We start from the raw sequence: 19,241 nt of genomic DNA, 5'->3' as shown, positions 1-19,241 counted from the left end.
GTAGGTAATTTTAAAAAATTGGTCAATTAATTTCTAACTTGCTCTTAATTAGCTCATCAACATAAACTTAGCGATTTAATATATACATTTTCTTTTTCCTACCTTTATTTTTAGGCAAAACACTGCTTCAGGTTTTATTGATCATTTGCAATTTTCTTTGTAAATGCTCCCATTTTGTTTAAAAGATGAATTACCGTATGTGATTTTTTTTTTATCAAAACCAAGCAAACCTAGTTTAGGTAATAAATTGAAAACTAAACAGATTTTTTTATTGAACCAAATTAATCATTTATTGAACCAGTAACAGCTTTATTATTTGGTTTTTAATCCCCTAATTTTCAAAATGCGTAATACATTTTGTCGGGGATTAGTTTTAAGGTTAAACGTCTGTTTTGTTTGTTTTTTTTGTTTCACCATGATTACCAGAAGTGTATTTTTGGGGGCTGAGGAACAGCAGACTTCCTGAAACATCTACTAAAAAAAACATTCCTTAAAGAACATTAGAACATTATTGTATTATTATGAAAACTTCTGAACAGTCAAACTGAAAATAGATTTCAAAATAACCAATAGAAAATATTTAACAAAATAAGTTTTTTTTAAAGTACAATAAGTGTAGACGGAACACATTCATACAGGTGTTATGATAGACATGGTTCCAGTTTTTATCTAGGGCTCTAAATTTATCCAGTAGTTTACAAAGAGGGTAAAGAAGAGAAGACACAAAACTGCCTGAAATTAGGAGAAGTTAGCAATTATTAGCAATTGTGCAAAACCCCCGAATCAGTGAGTATTCAGAAACGAAGAACAAGCAAGGCAGATGCAACAAAGGTACACAATTTCCTGCGGGAATAGCAACAGCACTGCCTTCAGCAACATCAGATTAGAGAAAAATTCATGAGCGGAGATGCACTCATTATCCAGACAGAGACGAGACAAAAACACGCTCCTCTTATAGACAAAAGGGAGTAACCATTTATTCTTTTACAAAACAATGTGACAGTTGTGACTGCAACCTTAATCTCCACTTATATGACAGAACGAACGGCTTATGAGTGGGGAGAATCACACATCCTAAAACAGACTCGCATGAAAAATGGAGAAAATAAATATGTGAGGAATATTTGAAGACAGATGAAGAGTGGTAAAAGGGAGTTTTAGAAAGATCAAATTCACCCCGGAACAAACAAAAAAAAAACAGGACTGCTGCCATCCACCCTCCTACACATACATGTGCTTAGAATAAAACAAACTCAAGTCTGGAAGAAACCATCTGCAGTTTAGCTTACTGCTCAAATAATTGGGAAAAAATGAAATGATACACTGGTTTGTGTGATCTTAACTTGTTTCATCTGCTTTTGCTGCAAGCTATAGAAGTGTAAAAATAACAGGTCACTTTCTTTACCAAAATTATTTCAAATTATGCAAAGTTAATCACTTATGGTCTCCGTTGAGCATATTAGATAGTTTTCAGTGAATTTAGTTTTGTTTGTTGTTTTTTTTATGTAAAATTACTGTTTGTGTAAATTAAAGGACTGATTTGAAAAAAGGGATTTTGGATTTGATAAGCTGTCAAACTTCATCTAAAGCCTTTTTCAAACTTTGCAAAAACTCATTTATTGTTAAATTTCTATTTATACTGTTAATTTTTCATGATTTAAAAAATATTACATTTTGTCTTGTTAAAGGGCAACCACCAAATAGTATAGGAAATGCATTTCTTTAGAATCTTTTATAACTACATTTCTTTAATATATTTTTTCTTACCTCTACAGGGTTTTTAATTCGTTTTCAAATTTTCTTTTCTTCACAGTCTTAGAGTTCATAGGATTAAAAGAATTTTAGTAATATTTTAGGCCAAAATTCACAGATAATATCATGCACACACCATAGAAATGTTTGTAACTATAAGAAAGGTCTGAACAACATGAGTAAAATATAATTGCAAATGTTAATAAACAGTTTTTTTAAAGACAAGAATAAATAGCTAGCACTCTAACCAAAAATCCACTGTCTTCACAAAGTTCACAAAGACAACATTACTAGGCAGACACTGTGGAAGAAGGGCTATGGCGTAGGCATAAACTAAACTCCAATGCTGCAGATAGCTAAACATTTTCTTTATGTAGCCTTTCACCCATACATTTACCCATACAGAGTAATAATTTGTCTTTCCTCTGTCTTTTTCTTCCTCCCGGTGCTCAGATATTTTTTTACTGATCCTCAGTCATTTTGGAAAAGCTTTTAAATTGTGGCTCAGTCACCTTTGTTGTACACACAAACCGAAAAAAGAAAATACTGAACATCTTTTGTCTCACAGAGACCCCAGGCAAAAATGTATTTCTTAATATAGCCTTTTTAATATTGTCTTTTCTGATTTGATTTAGGCTTTGACTCAACTGGAAAGGATTAAACGGGTTAAAAAAAACAGACGGATGGGTATATCTAAAATTTGACTTTCAACAAAGCCAACTCAAATTATCTGTACTAATAAAACTGACAGGTTCTTGTCAGTGGGGTCATGATAGTTGCACAAATTTTTAACTGTATAGAAAAAAGATAACCTAACCTTTCAAAAAAAACAACTTTGTTAATACGCTGCACATGGAAAATCGAAAACAAGCCTCAGGCAAAACAAAGGTCCTTTCATCATCGGCAAACTGGTATTGCTTTTTTGATTAATGAAGACAAAACTACAAAGTTAATAGAATGCATGACAAAAAAAAAATAACAAAAGAAAGCACCTTTGTCAGATTAATGAAGGTTGTTGCATTACCTTCATATCTGTTGCATTCAATAATTAAAAAATTAAAATAATTTAATGAAAAGTGTTAAAAACAATACTATGCATCATTATAAATGGCCAAAATTTTTTTTATTTTACATCCTAAGAAAATAAAAACTACATTCCGTATTTATTTAATAAAACGGAAGATTTCCAGTTATAAGTCTGCTCAGGGTCACCTTCCTGGCAGAAACACCTTGTTTTGTTCTCACATGTGTGTTTACTGTTCATTAGATGTTTGAAACCTAAAAAGCAAAGTTAAAAAACATGCCTGCCAAAATGAGATCGTTTAATCTGGTGTAATTTCTTTTGACAGAAATTGCTGTGAAACAATAACATATTTGACACAAAAACATGAAATAATAGGATGATATTTCCCCCTGGAATGACTCATAGGTTGATAGTGCTGCTAGTCACAAGGACGGGTGTTATTTCAGAGCACACAGGGGTTAGGCTCTCTGACTGAGAGTGGACGTGACAAAGCAGTTTGACATTTACAGCATCCAGATGCTCTACCCCATGGGGCTTTTGGCTGAATGGAGAGAGGTTTGCATGTAAGTGTGTGAGGAAAGGAGCAGAAGAGATGGATGTAGACTGAAAGACAACGTAAAATGTGTTCTCATTTGTACAGAATTACGGTCATTCTCCCAAGCTCCCGATTTTGAATGTTTTGTCATTTTTAGCCATCGCATTGCCAAGGCAACATGAGGAGCCAGCTGAAAACTGGTGGCACAACCTCTTCAATATGCAAATACAGCTTCCTCATTGATAACTCTCTAATCTTTTGCACACCTTACTTTTTTATTTTCATGCCTTTAAAAGAAAGATGAGAGGAAAATGAACCAGCTAATACTTCAGGTGAGGATCCAAAGACCTATAAGACCAACTCAAAATGTCAGAAACAATTTCAGCATATCACATGCAGAGCTAGATGCTTCCTCCTGTGGTTTGGTGTTTCCCAACTTAAACACCAGCGTGGGGGGGTTGACCTGTCCGGGTGCTATAGGATATTGGTTGTCTGTGTCCACAGAGGGTCGTAGACAGGTGCGGGCGTATCTTAAGATTAGTGTATGGGTGTGTCTTACAGTTCCATTGAGGCTTGTGTGGCCACCTTAAGGGATATGTGGTAAGTGTATCGTGAAGTATTTCTAAGGATAATGCACTCATAACGATTAGGTAATGCTGTCGTACGCCACAATCTTGTTGTTAGTAAGGTAGCCACTTAAGCCTCGCTTCCATTGAGCGGTACGGAACAATATGGTACGGTTTAGAAGGGTCTTGGTGAGCATTTCCACTCAAAGTTGGACCTTTACAGCAGATATGTACACAGATTGCGTAACTTTACGTCTAAGTGGTGCGATTGCAGCAAAAGCAAAGCTATCAACAACAACAAAGGAGGTCATCCAGCAGCACTTTTTTTTCCACTTTTGGTATACAAGTCATTTAATGTTGCTTGAGAGAAGCGGCAAAGAGACATACAGCTGAAAAGAGGTTTGGCCCAGGTTTCCTCAATACCTCCCTACTCTCTGGCTTTGGGGGCCCCCGTGGCGGTCCTTCTGGCCCTGGCCTGGGTAGCGGATGTGATCACCCGGAGGACGGTTGTTCTCTATCTGCTGCCGTGCGGGTGTTGGGGGGGGGGTTCTGGCTGCCGCTGCTGCTGCGGCGGGGGTCTTGGTGGGGGATGGCTGGTCACTCTCCCTCCTTCTTTCTACATTCCATCATCCATTTTAGAAGAACATAAACACTCACTACAGCACAGGTGTTAGCTCATCGTTGCACTGATATTTTGCGTGATTGTTGGTTTGAATGCATAAGTATGCGTGTGTGAACAATTTTTGTATTGTCTACATGCTGACATGTGAACATTTTTGGAGCCAACAGGTATGTTTATAACATTTGTACGTGGACAGGCCCCGCCCTTATAAACTTGTATTACATCTGAACCTCACCGTAATGAGTAAAACCATCCAGAAACTTGGTTCTTTATGCTGCTTCATGGTTTTACACCCCACCCCCTTCTATAATCACCCTCCTACCCCCCCCCCCCCCCCCCCCCCCCCCTCTTATATCCATCTCTCTTCCTACCTCCTCTCCTTTTCCGTCCGGTCCAACACAAAAGATTTTCAAATATGATTAAAATGAATAAAGTTTGGCTAAAAAAAACAAAAACAAAAAAACAAGAGGTTTGGCTGGTTTGGCGCATCCTTTCATCATAATGACCTTCCACCAATCAAAGGGTTTCACCATGTGATGACAGAAGCTCCACCCTAACTGTTCCATTCCATTGTTCTATGGACCTACGACCAACAGGGGCCCAAAAATGGTACGGTTTGGTTTGGTTAATTGGGTCTATTTTATAATGGAAACACTTAAAGTACCGGACCATACCATCACGCTCAGTGGAAACAAGGCTTTACTGCACAAAAGCTGAACACAGGGTGTGTGCAGGTGGAATGTAAAGTCCTCATAGATTGTCCATAGGATGGCTTACACTCTGTCTAATTTTCTAAGTTTCCAACAGTGCAATCGCAGGGTGTGCAATGGGGCCGCAAGGAGCGTGCACTAATCACTTGAACAGCACAGTGCACAGAGTTTGGGGGAAAATAAAAAGGGAAAAATCCATACAACGTGCCTGTGTCCCACCTACATCTCCCCTACTTACCCTTACTTGTTAAGTGTTCGCTACAACTTCAAAAATAATGTAAATCAACATTTTCCCTCTATGGGCTCACCAAGTGGTCAACGATCAGGTGTGTACTCCTTACAGGTTTGCCCATTTTTCGCCAGCAGACAGCTCGTATTCACCCCAAAGGGCAGTTGGGATTAAAAAACATCAAGTCTTTCTCACTTATTTTATGTAATTGTTCAGCGAAACACCAGGTGCACACAGTAGCGCCACAAAGAGGGAACGTCCACACAAATGTGCTAGCGGAAGTTTCACAGGCAGAAAAAGAAACTCACTAAGTTGCAGTTTGGCATTTGACCAAACAACCCTAGCATTCCTTCTGTTGATGACAAAGCTTCTTAACCTAAAGTGTCTTCATGAAGCTTCTTTTTTTGTTAAGAGGAACGAGGAATGACTAAGCCCTGCTTACTATACTCTTGATGCTAATACAATTTTAAGAAGACTATCAGATTCACTGCTTGAATTTTTGAACACCAATTTATGCACAGCCACTTAAACAATTGTAATACCATATGACAGTCTATTTAGTGTTACATAAAACTCAGTCTCCCAAGGCAACTTTCAACTCTGTTCATAAAATGTTAGGCATCTTGATTCCCTGGATGAAGAGGATCGACACATCTTTCCTGAAACACGTCCAGTAGAACTGTTGCGAATCAGAGAAGCAGACTGGTTGTTTCCTCGTGCTTTGTCTGCTCGCACTGATTGTCGCGGGGCACAAACGCTCTCTCTGCTTCATGACAGGATGAGTATAGCACATGTGCCTGTAGCGGGCACAACGGAGCAGCGCTCACACAGGAATTATCACCAGCAGACTGCATGGACCATGTTCTGGCACCTCCTGCAGAGACAGTTTTCTCTCTCTTGTTTGCTGAGATTAAGGAGAAACTGAGTGGGATGACAGACTGTTTCAGTTGAGCAAACTGCTCAGTCTATGCGCTGTTTTTTTGTTGAAAACAAATAAAGCAGAGATGATCAGTAAACCACATCAGGGTTTTTCATTATCTTTTCAGTTAATTCAAAATATATTGTGTACAAATGGTAAAACCATTGACTGCATAAGAGAGCTGGGCTAAGTGACCCCTCCCCCCTGGCATCACAAACACGAAGTACCCGCTGGCTCCAAGTAGCCAAAAACCCAGAGACATTATTCTATTTGTTACAATAAGCATTCTAGCTCTGAGGCCTTATTTAACATGTTCTTGTTTATCCGATTTGTTTGCATGATAATTTTTTTCTGTCGTGGAATTTGTTCAAATTATAAACTGACCAATCAGATGACTCAATAAAAGTATGTGGTCTCATGCTAAACATTTGATTGACATATTCTCCCAAGTCCACTTTCAGTCAGTACGGGTCTAAATTTCCAAAAAGCTCACCCTTGATAGGTTAGAGTAGTTGGCATTGAAACAATTCCCAAACCGATTTGGACCAATCACTACTTACTAACTTAGTCTGGCTCCAACATGGCTGCGTGCACATTGAGAAAAATGGTTTCAGAATTAACTTTATTTCATTGGAGCCCAAAGTAAGCCATTTTCTGTGGCTGACAGTCAAGAAAGTTGCTTTAATTTAAAAAAATAAATAAATAAAGTTTTGGCTGATGCAGTGAAAGCATTAAACCGTAATCGTATCGTAAGATAAAATAAAGGCCCCCCTTAACTTAGCACAGATTGGACTCCATTGAGCTGAGTCATGAATCTGGCTGCAAAAAAGGTCTTAATGCAACTTTATGGTTCGTCTTTCTGAACCCTCAATGTCTTAATAATATCTAATGTACTTTGCCGTCTCTGCCCTTTCAAAGTACACTTTGTGACTTATCTAATGCTAAAGTACAATAACGCATAAATCTATAAATAAAGTACAAGAATGTAATTTCTTCCAACTTAACAACATTATAATTAAATCCATTTTATATTGCAATTTTCTCTTAAAAATCCTTATATTTATAAGCCGATATGCATTTATCTGTATTTTTTCCACTCCGTTATCTTCTTGCCAGTCAAATTAAGAGGCCTCCTTCTTCCCACACAAGGAGTAGGTAGTGACCATAACCTTGGAAGGTTGTCTGAATGCGTAAAATTGCAGAGATCCAGGGAGCAAAGATCAGCGTTAAACAGAAAAGGAAGCTTCCAGAAAATCAATAACCTCTGGCTTATGAGGGATAAGTAAAACGGTTTCATTCACTTGAACTCAGCAAAAAGTGAGTTAGTGGGATATCAACTGCTTTTTGTATCTATGGAGACAGGAGACAGACTAAAACGCATCTGCTGCTTGCCATTATTAACATTGCACAATAGTTATTTAAATTTTAAACTTCAACACTGGTTTCTCTCTTTTTTTTCCTTTTAGTTTGGGCGTTTGTGCTTTAATTTTAAGGACATTCTTTTTTCCAGTAAGGTGCAGCTGAAGAGTTGTGTTTATACCAACCAAAGACTGTCAGCAGCACATGTATGTCATGGGGAGAAACTGAGGGTTAATGAGAAGACTAAATCCATGAGGAAAGACAACAGCATACTTCATTAACCTTCATTAATCTTTACCACTCGTCATCCATTGAGCAAAACCAAGCTGAGTAACAGAAAAATCTACATCCAAAAGACTACAATCATAAAATATATATATATATATATATATATAATAATTGGGGTTTCAAGAATCTAAAGCAGGCAAATCCAGATCCGGCCTGTAGGTCAAATGCAGCCTGCGTTAAAAACTCCACCAGCCTGCGGTCTCCTGTCATAAAATCAATGATCAAAGTTGAAAAATCAAAGTTGAAATGCAGCAATTTCTAACAACTGCGTGCATAATTTCTTGATAGTAATTGGCTAAATTACGTTGTGAGCCGTTGTAAACCCGTCGCAACAACCTGTGCTTTCAGAGCCTTAATGGACAAACAAGAACAGATTTCTTTGCCTCAGTGATCTAAACCACAGTGGTTTGTACTTCTGATGACCATTTGTGTTATTTTCCTGTTGACGTGATTTAAATTAAGAAGTTTACAATGAGCCTTTAATGGTGAATAATATATAATATTTAATTTAAACCAAAATTTAATATTGACAAAAATGTATTTTCCTTTTTTTAAATTCCAGTTTTCAAGTAGGAAATTAACAGTAATTTGGGTAAAAACGTATTTAGATGTATTTCTGTTTCATGTGAAGAAAGATGTCATTAAATAGTTAATTTGCATTAAATGTTATTGGGTAAGGGTTGATAGAATACAGACCGAATGGTTGGCCCTCACAATTTCACCGCTCCAAATCCAGCCCTCTGCTTAAAGTGCAGACACCCCTGATCTAAACAATAATAAAACGTCAAATAAATAATTTATTTAGTGATTTTTTTCTGAGTTTTTTTTGTTTTATTTTGTTCTTGTGTTACAGCAAATCTTCAACTGGAAAAAATCTGCCAACGGTAATGTAATGCAGTACACAACAAAACATTTTTGGTTGTTAGTTTGTTGTTTTTTCGTTTGTTTTTTAGCAGCAGCCTCCAATAATGCTTTTGAAAACTGATATATAAAAAATAAAACAAGGGAAACTATAAACTAGAACCTTTCCATCGTTATTCACTATAAGAAACAGAAAAACAGAAAAAAAAGGATGACAGCAAAAACAACAACTAAGAAACTGCCACAGTGGAAAAGAAAGGTGGTGGTGCTTCCTGCTTTGAAGGCTATTTTGGTTTGAAGCCCCTCCGGAGTGGAAGCTGCCACTTCCTCTCTGCTCCAAAGTGAGCAGGTGGTTAATCAATTATGTGTTATCTCCAAATGCTGCAGCTAGTTGGACACAGACAGATCCAGACTGCAAAACACGCACAAATACAGGCATCAACAAGCAGACTGTCTGGCTTCACAGTTAGAAACACACACATCGAACCAGAAACGTTTAAGTGGTATAAAAAGACAAAAAACAAAGAAACCATCAGGTAAGTATGGACGGTTTAGCAAAGCAAAGACAAGTGCAAGGAAACCTGTCTGTGGAAAGCACCCAACCTGCCAGCCCTGAAACATTTTAATCATTTGTGAGCCAACTACTCTGGAGCTAGACAGAGTGGAACAGAAACTTGCACTTCAGCTCCACAGAACTTCCAGATGGTCCTGCAGTCTTGATCTGACTTCCCTATCTTCACTCTACCTGCCTGTTCACTCAGCACAGCTGCCCTCAACACGAGACGAACAAGTGAAGAAGAAGAAAAAGGCCTTTCGGAACTGATTAGACAGGTACTGCATGTTAGCTAAATGTAAGGCCATCACTATTTATTTTATTTTTTTGCAACACATTCATTAATGAATCGATTTTGGCTGTAAAATAATTTCATCAAATCGTTTTCACTTAAAAAAATTACAGGTTTTTTTTTTTCAAATTCTCAAATTGCATTTACATTTTGAGATTTCATTGTTTTATACAAAAAACTGATTTTTTTGTTACTTTTTCATGTATCAACTGACAATTTTATCACTAAAAGTTGTATTTTTGATCAATTTTAACCAGTATTTATGTGAGACCAGTTTTTCATGACCACACTAATTATATTAATAAAGTAACTTTAACAAATAAATCAACATATTATGACATCTCATAAAATGTAAATCAAATCCTTTCTTGAAATGGTGAATCCAAAGCATATCAATAGTTTTTCTACCCTCATCGATGAAATATGATTAAAGAGCTGAAAAATGTTTCAATAACAAATGTGTTTTTTTGGAAAACTTTCATTATAACCAGATGTTTTTTGTATTTGTACGGGTTCCATAAATTTAGCTGTGTTAAACTACTAAAAATGGGTTATGCTAATGCTAACTAATGCCTAAGACACAACTGCCCTTACAGGTGCATACGGGTGAAAAATGGGTAAATCAGAGCGTATGTGGACAGGCGTCTTACGGGTACCTACGGATTACCGTCAAACCCTGTGCATGCAGCATTTGCGCACAGTCAATAAGTAGTCAGTACGTGCACCTCACTAATGACTAGAGAGCGACGTAAGGACACTTTATGACGGCATCCTTTGTATGTCACAAGTGTGTGTAACTTATATTATCCTTACAATCACTTGACAATTATCACACGCACGTCAATGAAATGTTTCATTTTCATGACATCCTGTAAGGTGACCGCACAAGCCTCGAGTAGAATCTAAGGTACACCTGCAGCCGCACCTGTCTACTACCCCCCTCGCGCCTGGGCAACACAAAATCCATAGCACCATACAGGTCAACCTCTGTACGGGTGCATGTGGCTAAGATGTACTGCAAATGTCAATTACTCTCTTCAAAGTCAGAACCAATCACTAGTTCACTAATTGATCACATTTACAAAGGTCTCTAGTTGTGCTGCAACTTATAATATGATAGAATATAAAAACCTTTTTAAAAATAATTTTCCAAGGATCACTTAGTTCTACGCATGACCTATATGCTGCTCTGTTAGTCATTTACTTCTACTTTTGGCAGAAATAGCAGTCTTGCTAACTTACAAAGCAGATATCAGTAGCTTTATGATACACGAGAATGCGTCAGTGAAAGAAATCCTTTACTGTTTGATGTGATGCTCAGGGCTCAGAAGGAAGGCAGACCGGTTTATCCCTCTGGTTATCCCTCCATCCACATTTTTTTCTTCATCTGAGGTTCTGAGAGCAGTCCAGTTTATGTGAGAATTCTGCATCTTCACTTTTTCTCTCTATCCATTGGAGCTAATCTTGAGGACTCTAATTGGTTTGTACTTACTCCTCAAGGGAATGTTGACAGTTGTCCACCCTTTTGCAGACGTGAATTTCAAATTTACTCAGCTAAGGCTTACTATTAGCACTGGAAATCCTGCTGCTTTTCTCTAAAGTACAACTATTTGGATTACAGGAAAGGGGTCCATGCCGAACAAAGCTGAAGCAGATGACCCTTTTGTCTTAGTAGTCGTTTGTCATTGTATACCAGTGCTATACACAATAGCAAACATGAAAATGTGTTACAATGTGTTTAAGGCTCACTGCATCTTTCTCAGTGTACAGCGGTAGTATTATACATTTGCTCATTAGACAGGAACTTCACACCATGATATTCATTTCTTGGTTTGTTTACCTGAAGGCAGGCAGGCGCCCGACCATGTGGTTTGTTGACGTCCACAGCTACAAGCTGCCATCCCCCAGCGGCGTCTTCATGGAACATCTGTGGCACAGGGGCAGCGCGTCGGTGGGAGAACACACACACATCATTCAAAGTACCAGAAAGAAAAACACAAAACACTCAGATTAACCCTATGGCTACATCATCAGAAAACATCTGTGACCACAAAAAAAAAAAAGAAAAAAAAAGAAGCAGCTTTGGGCACAGAATACCCAGATTGGGGCCCACACACACAAACCGGCTGCTAAACAGAGAATGCACGCCTAAGGATGGAACACCAGAAAAGAAAACAGCAAGGATTTTTTTTTGTTTTTAACGTACAGATGACCTTACGTGTCAATGTATCTTTAGAATGCAGCAGCAGTTTTGACACACAACCCTATAATATGTTTAGATTTTATTCTTTGGTGACCCGAAATGCCTCTAAACTAAGAGAATAAAGAAAAGTTGCATTAAAAAATGATTTGATAATTTTTGTAAATGTGTTGCTTTTTATAAGGTCACTAATGAATTAATGGTTGCCCTGAAGCAGATCAGCACTGGCTCTCACAGAGTCGGGCAGGATTTATTAAGAGTAAAGCCTCAAATATAATTTATTTCTTGCATCCACGGCATTGATAATATAGAGGATATTACTCATGTCCACTTTGCCAAAGACTTGTTGGACAGATTGTCAAGTTCATGCATCAAGACATGGAAATTACACCAAGACAAACTAAAGTCAAACGTTCTCTTCTTATAAGAATGTTATAATCCAATCTTTAATTAAGCTTTATTTAAGCCTAAATGAGTGAAAGACAATGGGGCAAGTTCAAGGAGTACACAAGCTTCCACTCTGGGGAGGATAAAGACAGATTACCGGTCTCAATCTCTTTGATTGACATTTAAGTATTATGACAAATAGCCTATTTGTTTCCCTTCATCCAAGATAAAAACCAGTGTTAAAATAATAGGTCCATGATTAATTCTATATACGAAAAAAAAAACTAATAGGGCTCCAAGGTTATAACAGACTGTTTAGATGGAGACTAAGGAAACAACATTTTTATTTTTCACAATTTTCCAAGGTGCATTGGTCACATCTGAGCAAATGTCAGCAATCAAAACTTTGTACAGCTTAAAAAGCTGTTTCTACAAGCAAATAGAAGTCATGTATGTTGTGATCCATCCAATCAAGAGCAGGTTTTACAGTCGACTTTTTGCGTACATGACAAACAAAAAGCTTACTAATGGAGCCAAATTACCTTTAGCTTTAAGTGTGACATTGTTCTGTTTATGGGTTGGAAGCTTTATAAAATAAAGTGTTTCGGAAATTAATCATCATAATAAATTACTCCCAGTTCACTGATCTTCTAAAATCTTCTAAATGTCAAATTGTAATCATAAATCAAACATCTCTAGTTTCTAATGTTGTTTAAGGTGCTCAGAGTGTCAAAGCTTGCTCCTGTAACAGAGGGTTCACTTTTCCCCACGATTCGGTTTAAACCTCGACTTTTGGGTCACAGTTTTCTTTCAACTTGATACATGGTTTCTGTACAGTAAACCCTTGTTTTTCGCGGGGGTTACGTTCCAAAAAGACCCCGTGATAGGCAAAATCCGTGAAGTAGAAACCTTTATTTTTTTAAACTATTATCATACAATTAAATACTCTATTATACATTGAAAGGAAAGAACAAACCAATTTACAGGCTCAAGCATTTGTTTCACAAATAAAAGTACTTTAGAAACTTTTTTTTCAACAAATAACTCTGTACTGTACTGTCAAATAATTATTTTAATGAATGTGAACAGAAGGCTTCAAATCGCGGAGATTAGCCCCGCCCACCGCGACCCGAGTATTGGATTAAACGGGAGAAAATTTAAAATGATTATGAAAAAAATACAAAGTACAGTGGGACAAATAGTGACTCAGGTGTATTTCACTGCTCTACAGACTGAGCCGCTGCATCCTGACTCCGCTCTGCAGTCTTTTCTTCTTTGAAGCCCGCGGTGCAGCTGTGTTTGTTCGGGAGAAGAGCATAGTGATTGACAGTTGTTGTCGCTCTTTTTTCTGCTTTGCAAAAAGATCCTTATACACCGACATGCCACCATCAAGAGAATTTGCACGTAGTAATGAAAATTTGGCAAGCTGATTTACGTACGTGCACATATTAAACTGCAACGTTATTGACGCACAGGTAGAGAAGAAGCGGAGTGACTTTTTAGCCAATCAGAATGCAGAACACAATGCACGATGCAAATCCGTGAAGTAGCGAAACCGTGAAAAGCAAACCGCATTATAGCAAGGGATCACTGTACTGCAAAACACAGAAAAACAAACAATTCAGGAAAATCTTTATAATTTTTAATTAGCTAATAATGACAAAAAAAAAACTTTCAGTTGGCTTATACAGGTCTGGTGTAATGTAACAAAAAGAAAATAAACAATAAAACTTTCTTTAGTTTAACATGTTTGACGCTTTCAACTAAACACACTGGTATGTAGTAGGTATGCAACAATTATATATATTTACTATGTATTTTAGTAATTAGATTTGTTGGGGCTACAACAGCATTCACACTAATCCCATGTGTGCATGTTGCTTGCTTAAGTATTACTCTTAAGTAATACTTGCTTGAATGAAACATATTTTCAATCCCTAACTTGAACATTAGCTAAAGGCAGCAGATAGGTGTGTAAGGGAAAATCAGCCATCTATCGCGATATTTGACGTTTGGCTATACTTGTATGGATTTAAAATGCTGTAAAGACAGTGTTTATTTAATTATGAGCGTCCTTCAGCGTCAGGCTCTTGTTTTCCACTTACACCCCTAACCACTAGATGGCAGCACCGCACACTGAGCCTCTTTGAGCAGCTCAACACAGCACCAAACAAGATCAGCTTGTGTTAACTGCTAAATGTTCAGTCCGCCTAGCAGTTTTTGTTGTTATGAGACATGTTCAATGTAGTTTTTACTTGGGATGGGTACCAAATCAAAACTTTGTGCCACGTTGCAGTATCAGATAAACACGTGGATAGTGGTGCTTTGTAGTGGGCTCCTGATGAGAACAAGTGATGTATTGCAATACACATTGTACTCTTGCAATTGCAAACGCCTAGCAGATATGAATTTTTAAAAATTGCTTCTTTTTTTTTTCAAAGAAATTTTTTATTTCTTCCTTAAAACACAGAAATGGTAATACGAAGGTAACCATGAAATACAAAGACCCAACCAATAAAAAGTATTTTATAACCTTTCAAGCTTGTCATACATGTAGCTTACTAGAGTTAAACCTTTGAAGACAAAGGGCTGTTTCAATTTACAAAAGAGAGAATCCTGTATTGATTTAAACAGATAAAATATCACAAAACCACCCTGATTTGTGGGGGGAAAAAAGGTTCTTGGTCGTACCTTATGAACCGGTCCCTCAACCAAACTGTCAAACAAGCTAAAAATCTTAATCTTTTTAAAAAATAGTCTTAAAAAAAGATGATAATACAAACTTTTGAGTAACTGAAGGTAGGAATAGCATTAAAATACTTTAGCTTAAATCCTTGCATGCAAAGCGGTGTATCTGAATGTGACAGTTGTACCTGTGTTGTAGCTGTAGATGTGGTGCTGCTCCTCGACCCCCACATCTGTTGAAACTGCACCCTAATCTCAGCAAACGTCTCAATGATAACAGCAATGAACACATTCTGAGGGGGAGAAAATAATAGATTGAGTGCTGTGAGGAGTCATTTCTGCGGATGAATTATGTTTCACTCCTCAGCTGGTGAACATTCTGCAAATAAGAAAAGATGAAAGGTGAGAAGAGACAGAAGTCCTTACCTTAACAAGCCATGCCAAAAAGAAAATAAGGGTGATAAAGTAGAAGTATGAGCGCCAGCGAGGGAAACTGTCAATGGCTCTGTACATGAGAAACACCCAGCCCTCTTGAGATGCAGCCTCATACACAGTGAAGATACTCGTGCCTAAAGAAAAACACACAGACTGCCTAATTCACCGAAACTTTGCACACAGAAAAATGTGCAAGATTGCTAGCATGTGCATAAAACTAAGTTTCCTTGAGGTACCGAATGGAGGGCTTTATACTATTAGCAATTCATTTAAATATGTAATATAGCTGTTTTTAGCTAAACTGAAAGGAGTACATGCATTTGATTTATTAAATGTATACAGTAGTCAACCTTAAAATATTTATAAGTCAGGTCACTTTTTTAAAGGAACTTTAATTTAAAATGTAAAAAAAAAGGTTTTCAAATGGTATTTTTTCTTTCTGAGTGGCACTTATGTAATACCAAACATGACGAAACTTGCTGGTTTAACAATAGTAACTTTTAAGTCTAAACTGGGCTACAAGAAGTGTGTGGGAAACCTTTTAACACTTTTTTGGCCCAACTGACAAAAGACTTTATTCACATTGAAGCAAAGTCATCCGGATCTCTGATTAATGCCATTGATTCTAAAGATAAGGGCAGTTATTGTGAGTGCTAACACTGGATCACAACAGCACTGTATCACTAACGTCTTACACAGTTTTACATTTCTGTCTGCCATCAGCAAAAAAAACTATGATCAATTTTTGAAAATAAAAAAGAAAGTAAAGCCTGCTTAAATTGGCATTTGCTTAAATTTATTAAATGTGTAACTCAATGAAAAATTAAACTAAGTTAAACTTGCAAACATTTGTGAACATAAGAATTTAGAGTTAACCTCCCTTTCTCTCCTGAAACTTCACCCAGTCATTAATATCAGGATTCAAATCCTGTCCAGCGACACATTTACTGTCATTTAAGTCTGTAATACACAATGAAATGTCCAAGAGTCTTTTTCTGGTTTGCTGCCTGAATTTGTGGCACAGCACAGTAGCTAAAGAGTTGACTATGTCATCAGCTGTTGTGTCCATCAACTCAAGAAACGCCGCTGTGACGTCTTTTTAACACCTGTAATAAATATACACAGTTGTGCAATATCTGTATCTGTGCTTTCATCAATAGTGAGCAAAATTGCAATAAATGACTGGATTCCTTCATTTGGCGCCCAAGTCTCCTCAGAGATGTTGGATCTGCAATCGAAATCCTTGACAGACTTATGCTGGCAAAGGTCGACTACTTTTTGGGGCACAAGACTTCTGCAGCCACAGCATTTTTCAATAAGTTCACTATCCGAAAATGGTTTGAATGTTTGCACTAACTTTTTTGCAATCAGGTAGCTAGGTGTCACTGGTCCATCACTGACGTCACGGCTGCAGTAAATGCAGACGGTTATTTTATCAGTCCAGCTTATATTTTGTAAACATTTTTTCTTAACTCCCCCTGCAAATGGTGAAACTTCTTTATGGTGAGTCTCATAGTGGTGCTGAATGTTATATTCTTTGACCACTTGTTGATGACATACCAAGCATGCAGGTTTTGCATTTCAACTCTGTGAATAAATAAAACTCTGTCCATTTTTCCTGGAAAGCTCAGCCCTCCACTTCAACCTTTTTTTTCTTTTTGACAACATCTTGGTCATTAGGGTGTCACACTGATCATTCTTATAGCAATGCAACAGCAGTGGGGCTCACAGGGAACCAAACTACATCTTACTAAGACACAGAGCTGTTAGGTTTCGCTTTTGGCACATGCAGAGATTTCCTGTTACACCTGTTTTGCTTTTCTTTTGCTTCCCCTAGTGGCAGAATTGCGCATTTTGGTTTTTACTTTAAAAAATCATAACTCGCCACAGGAATGGACTAGAAACATGTTTTTTTTTTAAACATCATTATAATTTTTACTCTTCATGACTGATTGAACCATCTGGCGGGCCGGATAGAATAAAATAATTATTGAAACGTTTTTATTGTGGTGTAACTTTGAAATTAAGTTTGTAAAATTGTTGTTGCTCGCTTGTGATACCAGCCTCCAGTGGTAGTTAGGAGCTGCAACATTTACTACTTCCTTTAAATTCAAGCACAAACTGCTGGTTTAGTTGGTATTGGGCAAGAACCTGCAATCCTAAGCCAAACTGAGCTGTCAAGTTGTCTTAAGAGAGGTGACACATTCTGAAATGAAAATTAATAAATATATAACAGCCAGACCTACAGAGTAATGCTTATTCTTTTGGTCATGACATTTGACATCTAGATGTTATTTGTTTATGTTATCCAAGTATTGTTCTGAAAAAGGAATTTCAAAGGTTTCTCAAGCGATACATATAGCATCGACTCCTCAATTGATTTTTATTTAAAATGTAAAAAGGAAAAAGTATACCAAGTTCATTGAAGCCGCTGTAACCGAGTTCCTGCCGGCTAAGCCCCAGCTCTTCCAGATCCATGCACTTGAAGCCATGAGGACACTGGTAACCCTCACCATCAGGGGAGCAGTGAGTGTCAGGGATAGCCAAACTGTTCCATGTCACGTGGCTATTCAAAAACAGTAAAAAGATTAAGGCAAGTTTAAACATTAAACATGTCTATTTCTACTGGATGTATTTGGAGGAATAGCATTGCATGTAGACAGAACTAAAAAAAAAAAAAAAAAAGCCATAAGGTTAAATTTCTCTAATCTGTATCCTAGTCTTCTAACCACAGGTGTAACCAAGAGCAGTTTAATTTCACTAATGAAATCTAATGCCTCCAAATTGCCTGCCCAGACACTCATGCAGATTGTTTATTAAGGGCTACATAATTCAAAGGGGATAATTTATTGGACTATCACTAAAGGGCAATCAGATGCATTGTGGTAAGCACAGATAACCCTCCCTTTGTCAGGCTAAAAATCCTCAGAGTTTCTTGTGAAAGCTTAATTTTATTCCTAATGAAATTGCCATAAAGACAGCAACATATGCAACAAATGTTCATTTTTGCCAAACAAAAATGCTGCTCGATTATCAAATTAATGATGGTAAGACTAAGTATCGATAAATATTGATCAAACTTTTCATTAGCTCAGCAGAACTAAATGCATTTTAACCTGTGGAGTCTACTAATCTGTGTGTGTAGGAATATGCACGCTGCTAACAGCAGCTTTAGCATGCAAGAGTAAAGAAAAATTAATGTGCACACACAAACTGAACAATGTGTGGAAATTCTAATTAAATTAATGAAACTGCTGGCAGCAGCTTTCACCATAAATGCTTCATCTGAACATTTGTTACTTTCCTACATATTACTCATATGGGCTGAAAAAAAACATTTTTTTTTTAAATGTAACTCATTTCTAAACATTTGCATCTGCCAAAACCTACTTCCTCTACACTGTCTGTACGGGTAGCTAAAGATTGTTAGAAATGTTACTTTTAGATTTAACGTAGATTTGTTATATACTGACATATCCTCTTCTGCAATGTAATTAAGAAAGTATAGATTATTAAGTCCGTTAAAGGTTCAAAATGTCTTGTGTGCCAATATACAAATGTATTAAATTCAAAAAACAAAGTAGATTGAATTATAATAACAATGAAAACAATTAGGGGAGTTTTTCAGAGGTCGTTCTTACTCTTTTTGTGTATCATTTGTAACACAGTGATGGTTGAAAGTCCCAAACATCTGAACGCCCAAAATTCCATAAAGCAAAAGGAAGAAGAGCAAGAAGATGGAGACGCTCCAGATTTGTTCTCCAGACCGCCTGCAAAGCATGAGAAGGAGCCACATTTATCAGTTGATCATCTATGATGTGTGA

General features: G+C 37.2%; 1 protein-coding gene across 2 annotated transcripts in view; it reads right to left on the bottom strand.

Moving 5' to 3' along the window:
- nalcn (sodium leak channel, non-selective) overlaps positions 1 to 19,241 on the bottom strand; it is a 76,445-nt gene that overhangs the window by 46,385 nt on the left and 10,819 nt on the right. For both annotated transcript variants that reach the window (XM_020712912.2, XM_004081445.4), the window contains exons 8-12: positions 19,059 to 19,187; positions 17,832 to 17,983; positions 15,409 to 15,551; positions 15,171 to 15,275; positions 11,551 to 11,637 (exon numbers count right to left, since the gene is read on the bottom strand). In XM_020712912.2, coding sequence (XP_020568571.1) covers positions 11,551 to 11,637; positions 15,171 to 15,275; positions 15,409 to 15,551; positions 17,832 to 17,983; positions 19,059 to 19,187 — 616 coding nt within the window. The remainder of the gene's footprint in view (positions 1 to 11,550; positions 11,638 to 15,170; positions 15,276 to 15,408; positions 15,552 to 17,831; positions 17,984 to 19,058; positions 19,188 to 19,241) is intronic.

Source organism: Oryzias latipes, chromosome 21, assembly GCF_002234675.1.
Source record: "Oryzias latipes chromosome 21, ASM223467v1".
Lineage (NCBI taxonomy): Eukaryota > Metazoa > Chordata > Actinopteri > Beloniformes > Adrianichthyidae > Oryzias > Oryzias latipes.
Note: the sequence above shows the minus strand (reverse complement) of the source record. Positions and strands in the feature narration are given on the sequence as shown.